General features: G+C 45.9%; 1 protein-coding gene across 1 annotated transcript in view; it reads right to left on the bottom strand.

The window, feature by feature from the left end:
* The window catches only part of magi1b (membrane associated guanylate kinase, WW and PDZ domain containing 1b), a gene marked incomplete at both ends in the record, with an annotated part of 154,426 nt that overhangs the window by 48,048 nt on the left and 90,767 nt on the right, over nt 1-15,611 (bottom strand). The window contains 3 exon segments of the mRNA XM_080545948.1: nt 1-167; nt 2,611-2,817; nt 4,156-4,275. The exon segment at nt 1-167 is cut by the window's left edge and continues 56 nt beyond it. Coding sequence (XP_080402074.1) covers nt 1-167; nt 2,611-2,817; nt 4,156-4,275 — 494 coding nt within the window.

Consider the following 15,611-nt stretch of genomic DNA (forward strand, 5'->3'; position numbering starts at 1 on the left):
AGTTCCCAGGGGGTCCTGCTCTGTGGGAGGATGGCTGAGGTGTGTGTGTGTCTGCTGAGAGCTGTCCGTGGTGGACGACGAGGCGTTGTTCACTCCGTAGGACGGGGCGTTCTGGCGGGGGGCGTAGGGGCGCACTGAGGGGTGCTCGTCAGGTTCACTAGAGTCTCCTGGGGAAGGATGGTAAATGGTAAATGGACTGCACTTACTGTAGCGCCTTTTTTGCTGCTCCAAAGTGCTTTACAACGGCCTCTCATTCACCCATTCACACACACATTCACACACCAATGGCGGCCAAGCTACCATGCAAGGCGCCGGCCGGCCCGCTCACTGGGAGCAATTTTGGGGTTCAGTGTTTAGCCCAAGGACACTTCGACATGTGGCCAGCCAGGGCTCGAACCGCCGATCTGCCAACCTTGTGATCATTAGACGGCGACTCTACCTCCTGCGCCACACAGCCGGGTACGGTGATACATTTGCATAAGACAAACACACATGGAGAAGAAATACACACACATTTTTCGGACTGTGCTGTTGACATGTACAGAGTATCAACAGCATTGGAAAATCATGTCAGACAACTAGGTTTTCCAAATACAGTTGTCCAGCAGCATTGCGTGACGTTAGAATTATAAGGTTCTATCTCCATTTTTGGTCAAAATTGAGGTTTTTTTACATAATCTGATCCATTAGGTGTTTATTAATGCCTGTGTGGTGTTATTTTTACAAATGTTGAAATGTTTTAGTTAGTTATTAATAAAATACAAAGGTTCCATCTGATAAAACATAATGGAATGTAAAAACTTTGACGCTCAATATCTCTAAACTGCCCTAAACGGAGATAGAACCTTATCATTCTAAACGGAGATAGAACCTTATCATTCTAAACGGAGATAGAACCTTATCATTCTAAACGGAGATAGAACCTTATCATTCTAAACGGAGATAGAACCTTATCATTCTAAACGGAGATAGAACCTTATCATTCTAAACGCAGATAGAACCGTATCATTCTAAACGGAGATAGAACCGTATCATTCTAAACGGAGATAGAACCGTATCATTCTAAGCGGAGATAGAACCTTATCATTCTAAGCTCACGACTTTACTAGAGTCTGATGGTCTCAAACCAGGCGAGTTGTCAAGGCTCAACGGCTCTACAAGCCTAGCGAGGTGCCTAGCTATTTAACATTTAACAGTTCACATTCAGCCTTGACCATTCAAATGATAAACTGCTACAGCAGGGCAAAGTTATCTGTATTCATGCTTAACAATCTGGTAATGAATTTGAGTAGCGGTGAGGGTGATTCACACATAGAAACACGTTTCCAAGGTGCCCCGTCCTGTCTCTCCTGAGTGGCCATGAGGCCTTGTTCACAGTTCACACATTCACACACATTCATTGACACCCGGTTGACTCACACACCAACACATAATACCCAGGAAGGAACACACAAACAACTTTTGGTCCCTTCTGTTTTCTAACAGCATCTCAAACACCACAGACATAGTTTCAGATCCCTGGGTTGTCTCCAGTGAGAGACAGGGTTCCTACAAGTTTCAACAAGTCAAATTTAAGCCTTTTTTAGACCTCTTCGAACGGAATTTTAGACCTATCGCGACACCATATGATAGCTTTTTGTCATCCTCGAGGTGATGAAATTAGGGATTTCACTGCCATACAGACAACAAAGGAAGGGAATTGGCATTTTTTTTGTTCCAGCTTGATTAATTTCCATGTACATAGATGTGGTCGGACTGATTTCCTTGCAGGATCTCATTTTAAAGACCTAGCACCTCATTTTTAGACCGAATATGACCGAGATTTGAGACCTTTTTAGGCCTTATAAATTGGATTGCTGAATTTTAGACTTTAAGGCTTTTTAAGACCAGCGCGGTGAACCCTGGTGAGATATCTGGGTCAGTAGGTACTGAACGTGTACACTAGTACAGCATTCAGAACACCAACACAATCATCATCACAGCCTGCGGATGCAAACCAATCCTTGGTGCAGAAGACCCATATCAGCTGATCTTAAACATAAATGGACATTACCACCAATCCTTAAAAACAAACGGTAGCCGAACACAGATATCAACAACATCTATTTTTTATTAAAGAAATATGATGTAAACTCATGTTGAAGGAGTAAATAAATCAAGCAAAGAGACGCTCTGCTTTCCCAAACTAGACGCTCTGCTCTCTCAAACAGCATCGATTCATAACACAGTTAACTGTGACTAACTTCAGATAGAGAGAGAGAGAACCGTTTCAAACACGGACGCCTCCTCTTGCAGCCAGATGGCACTATTTTTTATATTCTCAGACAGACCAGAGGCGGATGTGGACTGAATAAACACACCAACACACAGACACACACACACACACACACACACACACACACACAGACAGACACACACACACACACACACACACACACACACACACACACACACACACACACACACACACACAAAGGAACACTTGTATCCTGCATCCCCTTCCTCACAGTGAGTTCCCCACTCTCTCCCTCTTCCTTCCCACTCTTTCTCATTCACTCTCCCCCTCTCTCTCTCTCTGCCACCCCCCTCCCCCCTCTCTCTCTCTCTTACCTGTAAAGCTACTGTTCATCTCCGGGACTTCCTCGTCCTCCTCCAGGTCTACAGGCACTATTCCAGCATTTTGCATCTCATTGTAGGACTTGGTGCGTCGCGGCGTGGAGTGCTGGGAGCCTGGCAGGCTGCCTTGCAGAGCATCACTGGTGATCACTTTCCCGCTAGGGGGCTGGCTCGGTGGCTTGGGTGTTCCATAATAGTTACCTAGGCAACAGGGGGGATATTAGCATGTTTTAGAGGAGGAGGGGAAAAGGGGAGGAGGGGGTTTATAATGACAATGTCTTTGTATGCAGATGAAGGAAGGGGGTGGGGGGGGGGGTTGTAAGAAAGCATGACCACACAGTTTATTTGAGAGGATGGGGGGGTTGCTGTTTGTGTTCCATGGGAAAAGCTGACAACTGAAGCGCAGGCACATTGTTTAGCACTGAGCTGAGCACTGACTGGGGGGGGGCAGGCACTGAAATGTACATTTGTATGAATGGTATTTATGCAGGACATGTTAAAACGTCTGCCCGTGAACAAATATACAGTGGAGGTTGTGGGTGAACTCGTGACGTTAGAATTATAAGGTTCTATCTCCATTTTTGGTCAAAATGGAGGTTTTTTTTACAGAATCTGATCCATTAGGTGTTTATTAATGCCTGTGTGGTGTTATTTTTTTAAATGTTGACATTTTTTGAGTTAGTAATTAATAAAATACAAAGGTTCCATCTCACAGAACATAATGGAATGTAAAAAACATTGACGCTCAATATCTCTGAACTGCCCTAAACGGAGATAGAACCTTATCATTCTAAACGGAGATAGAACCTTCTCATTCTAAACTCACAACATGTTAAAACGTCTGCCCGTGAACAAATATACAGTGGAAGTTGTGGGTGAACTGTAAACGACTAAAACCTAAGAAACCTCCTACTCATACGTTGTACATTTCACACAGAACAAGACACAGGGACATCACAGAGAGAGGTGGCGTGTGTGTGGATTACAACGACAACCTGGCTGGTTCTCCACACGGCGGCAATGTTTCCCCCCCGCCGTTGATTACGCAGCACCGACCAACCGCTTATTTCTGTTACCTCCTCCTGCCCGCAAACTATTGACCTTTTACAGTTTCTATTGAACGTTATGGTGCCGTAGAGATTGCAACCCCAAGAATAGTAGCTAGTTGTAGTAGTACGTGACATTAGAATTATAAGGTTCTATCTCCATTTTTGGTCAAAATTGAGTTTTTTTTACATAATCTGATCCATTAGGTGTTTATTAATGCCTGTGTGGTGTTATTTTTTTAAATGTTGACATTTTTGAGTTAGTAATTCATAAAATACAAAGGTTCCATCCCACAAAACATAATGGAATGTAAAAACGTTGACGCTCAATATCTCTGAACTGCCCTAAACGGAGATAGAACCTTATCATTCTAAACGGAGATAGAACCTTATCATTCTAAACTCACGAGTAGTAGTTGGGAAAACAGCGGACTCTGTCTGTCTTCAGAAGGGCCCCTACTGGGAGTACACTCTGGAGTGTTACTACGGTTACCTTCATATGTTCCTATTTCCAGAAGGGTTCCGCTCTGCTCCAGCTCCAGGAAATCCTCTACCGACAGGAAGTTGTAATCTACTCCGGGCACCTCTCCGTCACGCGTGGGGCGGGTCGTACCTGAGGAGCCAATCAGAGGGAAGGGAAGAGTCAGTCGACCATTTTACATTTACATGTTTGGCATTTAGCAGACGCCTTATTCCAAAGCGACTTACAATCAATACATTTGAATAAGTAAACAAGTGAATCATCAATCCACCAGTCGTAGCAGGAAGAGTAATCCAGCTCAGGCCCGGGGCCATTGATAGAAGGAAAAACCTTCTATCACCTTCTTCTAAACCTAGGTTGTTGTTGTTGTTTTTTTGACACTGGAGAAACAGAGAAACAGTACAAGGGGGGCAATATAAGTTTTTAGGGACACAGTAGAGGGGAAAAGCAGGTGTCTTCAGGAGACGCAGTGCTGAGGGGCAGTAGATGTCTCAGGAGGAGCAGTTAAGGTGTAACCTGAAGACCAACCACAATCACGCCACAGTGTTGTGATGATCGTCGCCAAAAACATGTTGGCTTTACGTCATCACTCGAGACAATCTGCACTTCGAGGCGAAAGGTGAAAAGTGTGATGACCAAGGAACCTTTCCAAAAGCAAGAAAAACAACCGACAGCTGGTCTGTCTTTGGTTATTGTTATGGAGTAACTGTAGTAACACCTAGGTGGGAAACTGGCATGCGTGGAGGTGTGAGTGTGTGTAGAGGGGACCATTGGCAAGCTGTGCTGTGACTGTCTCACACGTGCCACGTGTAAATGGTTCCTGACAGTGGGCCAATCGGCGTAAGCTCTAAAATAAACGGCTTTACGGCTCGGCGGAGAAGAGCGTTAGTTTAACACTACCGCTTTAATTGACGACAGGAGGACAGAGCCAGTCAAAAATGATCTCAGTCTTTCTTTATCTCTCTCTCTCTCCTCCTCACTCTCACTGTCTGTCCCTGTGTCTCTCTCTACCTCTCATTCTGTCTCTGTTTTTTTTTTATTCTTTCTGTCTCAATTTCTCTCAATCAGTCCAGCGCTCTCCATTTCACTGCACAGGACAGAGAACAGTAACTTATATAGTGCCTTTATCCAAAGCGCTTTACAACAGCCTCTCATTCACCCATTCACACACACATTCACACACCAATGGCGGCCAAGCTGCCATGCAAGGCGCCGGCCGGCCCCGCTCACTGGGAGCAATTTGGGGTTCAGTGTCTTGCCCAAGGACACTTCGACATGTGGCCAGCCGGGGCTCGAACCGCCGATCTGCCAACCTTGCGATCGTTAGACGGCGGCTCTACCTCCTGCGCCACAGCCGCCCCCAAACAGAACATTCACACAGTAACACACTGTAAACTGAACGCTAACAAGAAATAGCAGCGTCATAGGATTCGCTGTTACTATCCAGTTTCTAAACAACACGTATAGCAAATATGATAAGCTGCTTCCATTTGATGTCGTGCTAAAGAGTCAGGTGATGCTTTGTCATGAATTTCAGTGTCAAATACAGAGTATCACACACTTGTCTGCCTGTTGTTTTTCCTACAAGCAAAAATGGCTTCCCACAAGGCGAGAGACCCACTTCTCTCCCCAGTGTGTTCCTTTCTTCTCCGTCTCCTCAGTATGTGCCCTGCCTCCTCAATCTCCCCATCGCTCCACCGTACTGGGGAGAGATGGCTGGTAAAAATAGATACTGTGGGTTAGGGAGACGCTCCACGACGACAGCCATCTTCAATGACAGTAGTGATAAATCAGAGATGTGATGGTAACGCTTTATCGCACACACACACACACACACACACACAAACAGAGACACAGAGAGACACACACACACACACACACACACACACACACACACACACAGACACACAGACACAGACACAGACACAGACACAGACACAGAGAGAGAGACACACACACACACACACACGCACACACACACACGCACACACGCACACGCACACAGCCATATTCTCAATCACACTGCTGTCATATTCCCAATCACTTTTTCAATGTAATCTTCCCTGTATCTGCCGCTGGCTGCACGGGAGTGGTTGACTTAATGGAATTCCTCTTAGATTGTGTCAGCGGCGTAAGCCGGTCACAAAGGGCCCAGGTGAAAATATAATTTATTTATTTTTCCTTGCCAAGCTCCACTCGTTTCTTTTGTTTGAAATTGAATGCCGTCGTCTTGGTGTTTTATTGACACAGATATCTTTCTAGACTTGAGTAACCGTCTACTACGCCCTGACCACAATGTTTTCATCGATTTTTCATAGATGTTGAAAAGAAAGAAAAAGATAGGATCGTCGGACGATAGACTTGGCTGTTTCCCTAGTAATCAAAACCACCACAACTATTATTCAGAAAGACATAACTTCCTTTCCTTTCTTCCAGTGAAAGGGACATCAACGTCAAGCACAAACCCTGAACTCTATCCAACAGAGTCAGTGACTCATCTCGTACTCCAGACAGTGAACATTTAGACTGTTGATCTTGGGGTACAGCCTCGTCTCAGGGGTTCCAACACCCACACTACCCTGCCTTACCACTAACAGAATGAAACAACGCATTGGCTATGCATTCATATGCATTCATTCATAGGCGGCTGTGGCGCAGGAAGTAGAGCCGCCGTCTAACGATCGCAAGGTTGGCAGATCGGCGGTTCGAGCCCCGGCTGGCCACATGTCGAAGTGTCCTTGGGCAAGACACTGAACCCCAAATTGCTCCCAGTGAGCGGGCCGGCGCCTTGCATGGTAGCTTGGCCGCCATTGGTGTGTGAATGTGTGTGTGATTGGGTGAATGAGAGGCCGTTGTAAAGCGCTTTGGAGCAGCAAAAAAGGCGCTATGTAAGTGCAGTCCATTTACCATTTACCATTCAAAACAGTATGGCACGATTGACATAGCCAAGCCTGAGTGTTATGACAACGCTAACCTGTGCTCTCCTCCTATTGGCTATCGTCGACTCATCTCACCGACAACACTGTTGTCCTTCAGAGGCAAAACAGGAAGTGCGGGTTGTCACCAGTATTGCCAGGACACAATAACAAGCTCTCTTGAGCCTTGAGCCCCAGACTAAGACACTGTCGTTCCTATCAGAGGATTTCATTCAGTAGCCCCACACAAAAAGCTCCATTGATGTCTACTTGTGGGGTGAGAGAGAGTCCTTCTCAAAGCTCCTCAGAGTTCGATTTAACGAGTGGAACGACACCACGGCCCTCTTTCCGGCGGCCTGTCCTCACCAAACGAGAGGGAAAACAAAACAAAAACCTCCAGAGCTAACCGTTGTAGAGTTAGCTTAACCCTGTGCCATCAACACACAATAAGGCCTTTGAGATCGGGTGCGAGCATGGTGCTAATGCTAAAGGGGTTCAGCTACGTTTCAGATAAATTGGGAAGGTGGCATATTAAGATATTCAGCGGGAAAAAAAATCTGTTTTTCAAACTGAAAACCTGTAAGCTACGTTGCAGTGTCCTCGTTTTCTCCTCATCAGCACTAACCATACAGTAACAGTGACATACATTTCCACACATGCACACACACAAATGCATGAACACACACGCACAAACACAGACACAGACACAGACAGACACACACACACACAGAGACACAGACACAGACAGACACACACACACACACACAGAGACACAGACAGACACAGACCCAGACACACACACACACACACAAAATGATGCATCCATTGAGTAGTAGCACAGGAAATGTTGTAGGTCTATAGATCCGTACAAATAGAGTAGCTTCGGTATGGAGTGGGACACTCTGTTCTGTTGCTAGGGACAACCCTGGAAGGATAGACTCAGTCAGAACCTAGCCTCTCCTCTGACAAGGAAAGCTTTGTTTATAAAATGTTCACGCCAACGTCCAACTCCACACTAAAGCAAGGAAACCATACAGTAAATGATGAATAAAAAAAAAAACGTCTTACTGTTGTTAACAGCTTTGGTGACATGGTTGTGGAACAGTCATAGAAATAAAGCGTGTTTGAATTCAGCCTAGGGAGACGTTCTATGTTATGTTTGAGAGTGTGTGGACTCTATGACCCCATGTGAACCCTCCTCACTCTCGCCATACCTCCTCCTCCATTTCTATGGAAGAGAGGGAGAGAAGAACGCTGAGCCACGTTTTTCCTCAGGCGATCCCACTCCGGGGTGACTGGGGCAATGATCGACACAGGAGCATGGCGCATGCGCATGCACACACACACACATATGAACACACACACACACACACACACATAGATACAGACACACACACACACACAATGCTCCAAAGGTTAAGGGAGGAAACACTTATTGTCACAATCAGACACACACACACACACACACACACACACACTTATCGGCACACACACACACACACACACACACACACACACACACACACACACACACACACACACACACACACAAGGTTAGAGCTCCCCCACTTCTAATGGAGGAGGGGGGCATGGCGATGGCCAAATGGCATGGACCAGTGGACCAATGCCAAACAGGGAAAACCAATCACCTAATGGGGCTTTATAAACCCCCCTCGCCCTGTAACACGCACACACAGACGCACACGTACACACACACACACACACACACGTACACACACACCTAAACCTATTATCACTGCAGCCTTGTAACGTGTTTTTAACTGTAAATCAAATGTTAATGCAGCAGAAAAGACAAGCTGCATGGCGCCAAAGCTGATTAAACAGATTGACCAGGATTGACATCTCTCTCTCTCTCTCTCTCTCTCTCTCTCTCTCTCTCTCTCTCTCTCTCTCTCTCTCTCTCTCTCTCTCTCTCTCTCTCTCTCTCTCTCTCTCTCTCTCTCTCTCTCTCTCTCTCTCTCTCTCTCTCTCTCTCTCTCTCTCTCTCTTTCTCTCACTCATCTCTCTCTCTCTCTCTCTCTCACTCACTCATCTCTCTCTCTATTCCTCATATCTCTCTCACTACAGTTGATGATGACCAGTGTTGGGGGTAACAATATTTTTTTTTGCGGTAAGTAAGTAAGTAAAGCTTTATTTATATAGCGCCTTTCGTACATAAATGCAACTCAAAGCGCAATTACTTGTGCTAACAAGTAATATAACAGAGTTACTGTTCCAAATGGAGTAATAATATTACAGTTACTGATCAAATAAATGTGTAGTTACTTTTGTTTTCATTCCCGTCCTATAACAGAGTAGTTATGGATCAAAATAAACATGTGTGATTATTATTCTCTCTCTCTGTTGGCGCAATATTTAAACAATCCCTCTGTCCCAGATTATAATTGCTTTCATCCTCTCACCTAGTTCCTGTCGAGGCTCTCCCGCACGTACACACACACACACACACACACACACACACACACACACACACACACACACACACACACACACACACACACACACGCTAGGCTGCACTGGACTACTGCTGTAGTGAGGGAGATGAAAAATGGCATCTAAAACATTGACTGTCTCAGTGTGGAAGTACCTAACCCTAACCCATTACTTTGATTTGGTAGGACAAAATGACAAGATTGATGACATGTTTGTGTCCGTCATTATTAGGCTACTATACTTGTGTTGGTGTTTAGGATATTGTGAGCTTAGAATGATAAGGTTCTATCTCTGTTTAGGGCAGTTCAGAGATATTGAGCGTCAACGTTTTTTCATTATTAACACCACACATATGTGGCATTAATAAGCACTTAATGGATCAGATTATGTAAAAAACTCAATTTTGACCAAAAATGGAGATAGAACCTTATAATTCTAACGTCACAAAATATTGAGTGAGGACGTGCAACACGTTGTAGTGGAACCTTAAAGTAATATAACAAGTAGTGTAACAAATTCCTCTTCCAAACAACGTAATAGGTAAAGTAATTTGTTAACGTTGAAACAAGTAAGGAGTAATCGTCCATAACCTAACTGTCATCCACAAAACAGTGGCCATGTTACCGTCCAAACAACAGATACGTCAATCTACCCATCTACACCCCAGCCTGGTTACAGTGATCCTTGTCTCCTTCGTAGCGTTCAGTTACATCACCATGTCACCTGAATCACAATCGATACTGGACAACAACCAACCAATCACAAGCCTCACAACGACCTTCAGCCTCCCTGCTTGCCTGATGTCACACTGTCAGGTACCTCTGAGGGTATCAATAACATTGTATCTACAGCGTATCTCTCCAGCATCACATCCCATCAACTCTCACCAGACCCAACTCTCTGGCGCTGACAGGGTCATGATGATTAAGGTTGGCAGATCGGCCGTTCGAGCCCCGGCTGGCCACATGTCTAAGTGTCCTTGGGCAAGACACTGAACCCCAAATTGCTCCCAGTGAGCGGGCCGGCCGGTGCCTTGCATGGCAGCTTGGCCGCCATTGGTGTGTGAATGTGTGTGTGAACGGGTGAATGAGAGGCCGTTGTAAAGCGCTTTGGATAAAGGCGCTATATAAGTGCAGTCCGTTTACCGTTCATGCTCTTTAGACATTTGGTGGGGTTATTGCTAGATTTAGACACTGGTGATGACATTCGTACCTCCCCTCCCCTACTTGCACTTACACTTACACTGATGCACCTAGGTCTAGGTGAGTGTAATGTGGATGGGTGTGTCTGTCTATCTGTCTGTCTGTCTGTCTGTCCGTCCGTCCGTCTGTGCTTCACTGCAGCAGGAAGCAGCAGTGTTCGAGTGTGTGTACAACTCCTGTAAACACCATTCTCCTCATCACACACCACTCTCCTACACCCAGCACTCTACATCTAAACAATAGAAGGCTTATCATCCCAACCTCTGTGGGAATACATCAAACATCAAAGGGTGGAATGTTTGTGTAAGTGTGCGTGTGCGTGCAGCTTGGAACTACCTTCTCAAGAACAGTAGCGTATACGTCATATAAACAGTTTATTGTTTTGAATTGTGTCAAATGAAACGGATCGCCTTCGATATCCCCCTGTAATAGGTTTTACTGTAAGATGAGGAGACTCACCTCTACTTTTGGAAGTCACTAAAGCACTGCCCTGGCAGACCGACGCGAGGGGGGCGTCATGTATATTTAATGGGTGGCAGACTATTTCTGGGAGCTGCTGGCCCGTCTAGTGGTGCAATTGATTCAGACTGAATGCTGGCATTTCGTGACGTTAGAATTATAAGGTTCTATCTCAATTTTTAACACATAATCTGATCCTTTAGGTGTTTATAAATGCCTGTGTGGTGTTATTTTTAAAATGTTGACATTTTTGAGTTAGTAATTCATAAAATACAAAGGTTCCATCTCACAAAACATAATGGAATGTAAAAACCTTTGACGCTCAATATCTCTGAACTACCCTAAACGGAGATAGAACCTTCTCATTCTAAACGGAGATAGAACCTTCTCATTCTAAACGGAGATAGAACCTTCTCATTCTAAACGGAGATAGAACCTTATCATTCTAAACGGAGATAGAACCTTATCATTCTAAACGGAGATAGAACCTTATCATTCTAAACTCACGATTTGTGGGGGCCAGCAGACAGTTGACAGTAAGATTTCATTTTGAGTTCAAAGTCATATAATAAAAAAGACGAAAGAAATGACGATTTCACTCAGTTACTGATGCGTCTTCCTTTGAAAGATGAAACGCTGATGAGAGGAAGATGACATTACGACCATCCCCTCAGTGTTTCAGAGCAGAGAGGAGGCCAGGACGCGAATTTGCGGAACCTAGGATGGTAGGGGAAGGTAGGGCAATACCGCTACCTGATTGGTTGGCGAAGCACTCATGAAGAGCCCCCTCATTGGCTGGCGAGTCGCCGAATCGATCTAATGAGCGATTATCGATTCATAAATCCCGAGATCGATCTTTCATGTTTTTTTTTTCTTCTGCTTGCAGCTTCAACCCGCAACGAGATCTCGTTTTGTCCTGCTCATCTCTATCGTCATAATATTTACATCCAAAATGCACCCAGACATCTGCCTTTTAAGCCTGGTCGTTGCGTGAGATATTATGATAGATTCTTGTAGCGCGAGATCTGGCCACGAGATCTTGTTGCGGGTTGAAGCTGCAAGCAAAAAAAAAAAAAAAAAAAAAAGTGAAAGATCGATCTCGGGATTTATGAATCGATAATCGCTCATTAGATCGATTCAGAATCGGGAAATCGATTGTTTTGAACCCAGCCCGACACACCACTCTGAAATCTTAAAATCAAAACATATTTCTGAAAATGTGTGGTTCCAAAATACATCAGAAAGGCAAAAAGGAGGCTGTTTCAGGCACGCTCACATCCCAGTCTCTATAAATAGCCATGTGTGAAAAATCGGTTTATTTCCTGCGTTCGTTTCGTTCCCCCGAGCGACGGAGGAGCACCCATGGCCTACGAGTCCCCGGAGCCTGGGCTTGGATTTCAGCTGTGACCTACATTCAGCCCACCCTACAAGGGCGGCGGAGAGTTCGACTTCTTGGCTGACTTTGCCGAGACGGATGAAGCGAGCCACACACACCACTGCCATCAGATTATTGACTGGTTTATCTTAGCCCCTCCTTTCCCCAAAACAACATACAGAAATCTTCAAAGTGGAAAAGGGTGGGCATGGCTTTCGTTTATCGCTAAAGACAGCCCAGTGGCAGACTGAACACGTCCTTAAATGTTCGGTGAACTAAAAGCGCTTGACAAGCGCTAGGGAAAACCCATTCCCCCAGCAAGACCTAGCATCACTGGCGGACTCAGGGGGGGGGGGGGGCAGGGGGGGCGACCTCCCCTCCTGGTGCCCCCACGGTTGAAAAAATGTCTCTCTTAAGTGCCCTTTTGAGTGGCAAAATTAGAGGATGTGTCCTATTGGCTGCCCTTCCAATGGTCTAAACTTGACCATGTGCACTGATGGGGTCCCATGTTGTGCAGTAGGTGCCCTTTTTTTCTTTTCGCCCCCCCCTGCCCTTCAAACAGTCTGAGTCCGCCACTGCCTAGCATATTAGCTAGAATTCAACAAAATGCAATATCAACTAGTACAGACATATATTGTCCGTCCTCCAACAGGGTCATTGGACAGGCTTGTACCGTTCAGAATGTAACATAACCATCACCACATGTGCCGTACACAGATACACAGAGCCCAAACGTGTTTAGTTTTCCTAGACGAGTCCTGTGCTTCTGAACAGAACCCCTCAGCAGACCTCACTATGGCGTCCTGTACTGTAGCCTGGCGAGGTCACATGACAGAGCTGCGCTGTGCTCTGACAGACGAGGTCACGGGAGATGTGCTGACTTCCATTGTTTACTGGACAAACTAGGAGGATGACCTCTTGTTGACCCAAGGGCTCGGGAGGGAAATTGCTTTTGGATCTCCCTCCCTCGCGCCACCCGCTCAGATCTCCCGTCTGTCTGTCTGTATCCGTGGGAAGGCGAGAATGACAGACAGACTGACGTGGCTATGTGAGGGTACAGTGTTGTCAAGGCCCAGAGGGGGAGTGTTAGGAGGAGAGGCAGGGTTCGACAGTAACGCTTTTTTTACTTGCCCGGAGCAAGTGAACAAATCACCGGGTTTGTTTGCGTGAGCCCGACGACGCTGCTAGATTCTGATAATATCTTCACTCACGATCATCTAGTCTGGTCTGGCGCCTGCGCCGTCTGTTGTTCTTCCTGCACACAGGTTAACATATCCAGGATCTAGCAGCGTCGTCGGGCTCGCGCAAACAAACCCAGCGAATGTTTTACTTGCTCCGGGCAAGTAAAACGGCGTTAATGTCGAACCCTGAGAGGTGATCCACATTAAGATGTATGGCTAACATAAGACAGTGTGGTGGCCATGTACTTGGGCACCAGGCTAGCTGTAATTAAACAGAGTGAGGGAGAACTCTGGAGTATGAGTAAAAAGTGTGTGTGTGTGTGTTTACTAGGGGTGCAACGGTTCAGTTGGCCCACGGTTCGGTATGAACCTCGGTTTTTGGGTTTCGGTTTTGTGCATAAGGAGAAAAAAAAATTCTACTATTTATATACAAACTGTTACTTTAAACAATTAAATGAACACTTTCAAATGTAAAAGTGCCTTGAGAGGAAGTGAGAGGAAGAAATAAAAGCAAAAGTGCACTTTAGCCTTGACAGCTGGTAGCCCGTATACAATGTGGGGGAACGAGGGAAAACAAATTCAAAAGTAGCACTTAGCCTGTTTTAAATAAACATATCCTTACTCCTGCTGCCTTTGTCCCCATAAAAGCAGACCAGGACGTCTTTGGTAGGGGGCCGTGCTCATACAGCCGTGCTCACCACGCTTCCTTTGTTCTCCCCACCTCCCTTCACGGCCTCCTCGGCCAGGAAGCGACACCACGTTCCTGCATGTTCGGGTGTGGCTGCCGGGGGACATCGGTCTCTCCACGCTGCCCGTGTCACGAGCGACTTCTCTGGGCTGAGGCTGCGCTGAATTCATACCTGAATTCGGACACCTGACCAGGCGAGACTCCCCCACGCGTGAGCCCCACCTTCCGGGGTGGGCCATGTCGTGATCTTAGAATGATAAGGTTCTAGGATCTGTGTTTAGGGCAGTTCAGAGATATTGAGCGTCAACGTTTTTACATTCCATTATGTTTTGTGAGATGGAACCTTTGTATTTTATTAATTACTAACTCAAAAAGGTCAACATTTTAAAAATAACACCACACAGGCATTAATAAACACCTAATGGATCAGATTATGTAAAAAACTAAATTTTGACAAAAACAGAGATAGAACCGTATAATTCTAACGTCACGATGTTCCAATCTCTTTGGCTACGACCTCAGTTCAGACGAGACAACCCTCTGAATTTAAGCATATTACTAAGCGGAGCCCTCCGACTTTGGAACGCAGCATAAACCGAAAATGCCACAACTCACTAGTGCGCTTATAACCGTGGATGGTGAACCGTACGGTTCGATATGAAACCGTTGAGAACCGTTGTCCCACCTAGTGTTTACAGCAGACCTATGTGCGTGTGTGTGCTTGAGCCTTCTACCACGGCGCAGTGGAGAGCATCCTCACCTTCGGCATCTCCAACTGGTTCCACAGCTGCACGGCAGCGGAGAGAAGCGAGCTACAGAGAGTCGTGAGAACAGCACAGAAGATCACCGGCGCCCCCCTCCCCTCTCTGGAGGAGCTGTACAAAACACGCTGTCTCAGGAGGGCCTCCAAGATCTCCAAGGACCCGACCCACCCTGGGCACGAACACTTTGTCAAGCTGCCCTCGAACAGGAGGTACAGGACCCCGGCCGCTAAGACAAACAGACTGAAGGGCAGCTTCTACCACAGGGCCGTCAAGGCCCTGAACACAGAAAAGGCCTAAGTTCTGGGCCCAGGACAGTCCGGACGGATTGTATGGCAGCTAGTGCTGAGGCACAAACATGTACATTTTCAAGCCTGCAAACTGTGACACTTTAAAATAATGTGAAAAAATACTTTCTTGTGAAATATGACAA

The sequence above is a fragment of the Nansenia antarctica genome, assembly GCF_963989245.1.
Source record: "Nansenia antarctica genome assembly, chromosome: 15".
Classification (NCBI taxonomy): domain Eukaryota; kingdom Metazoa; phylum Chordata; class Actinopteri; order Argentiniformes; family Microstomatidae; genus Nansenia; species Nansenia antarctica.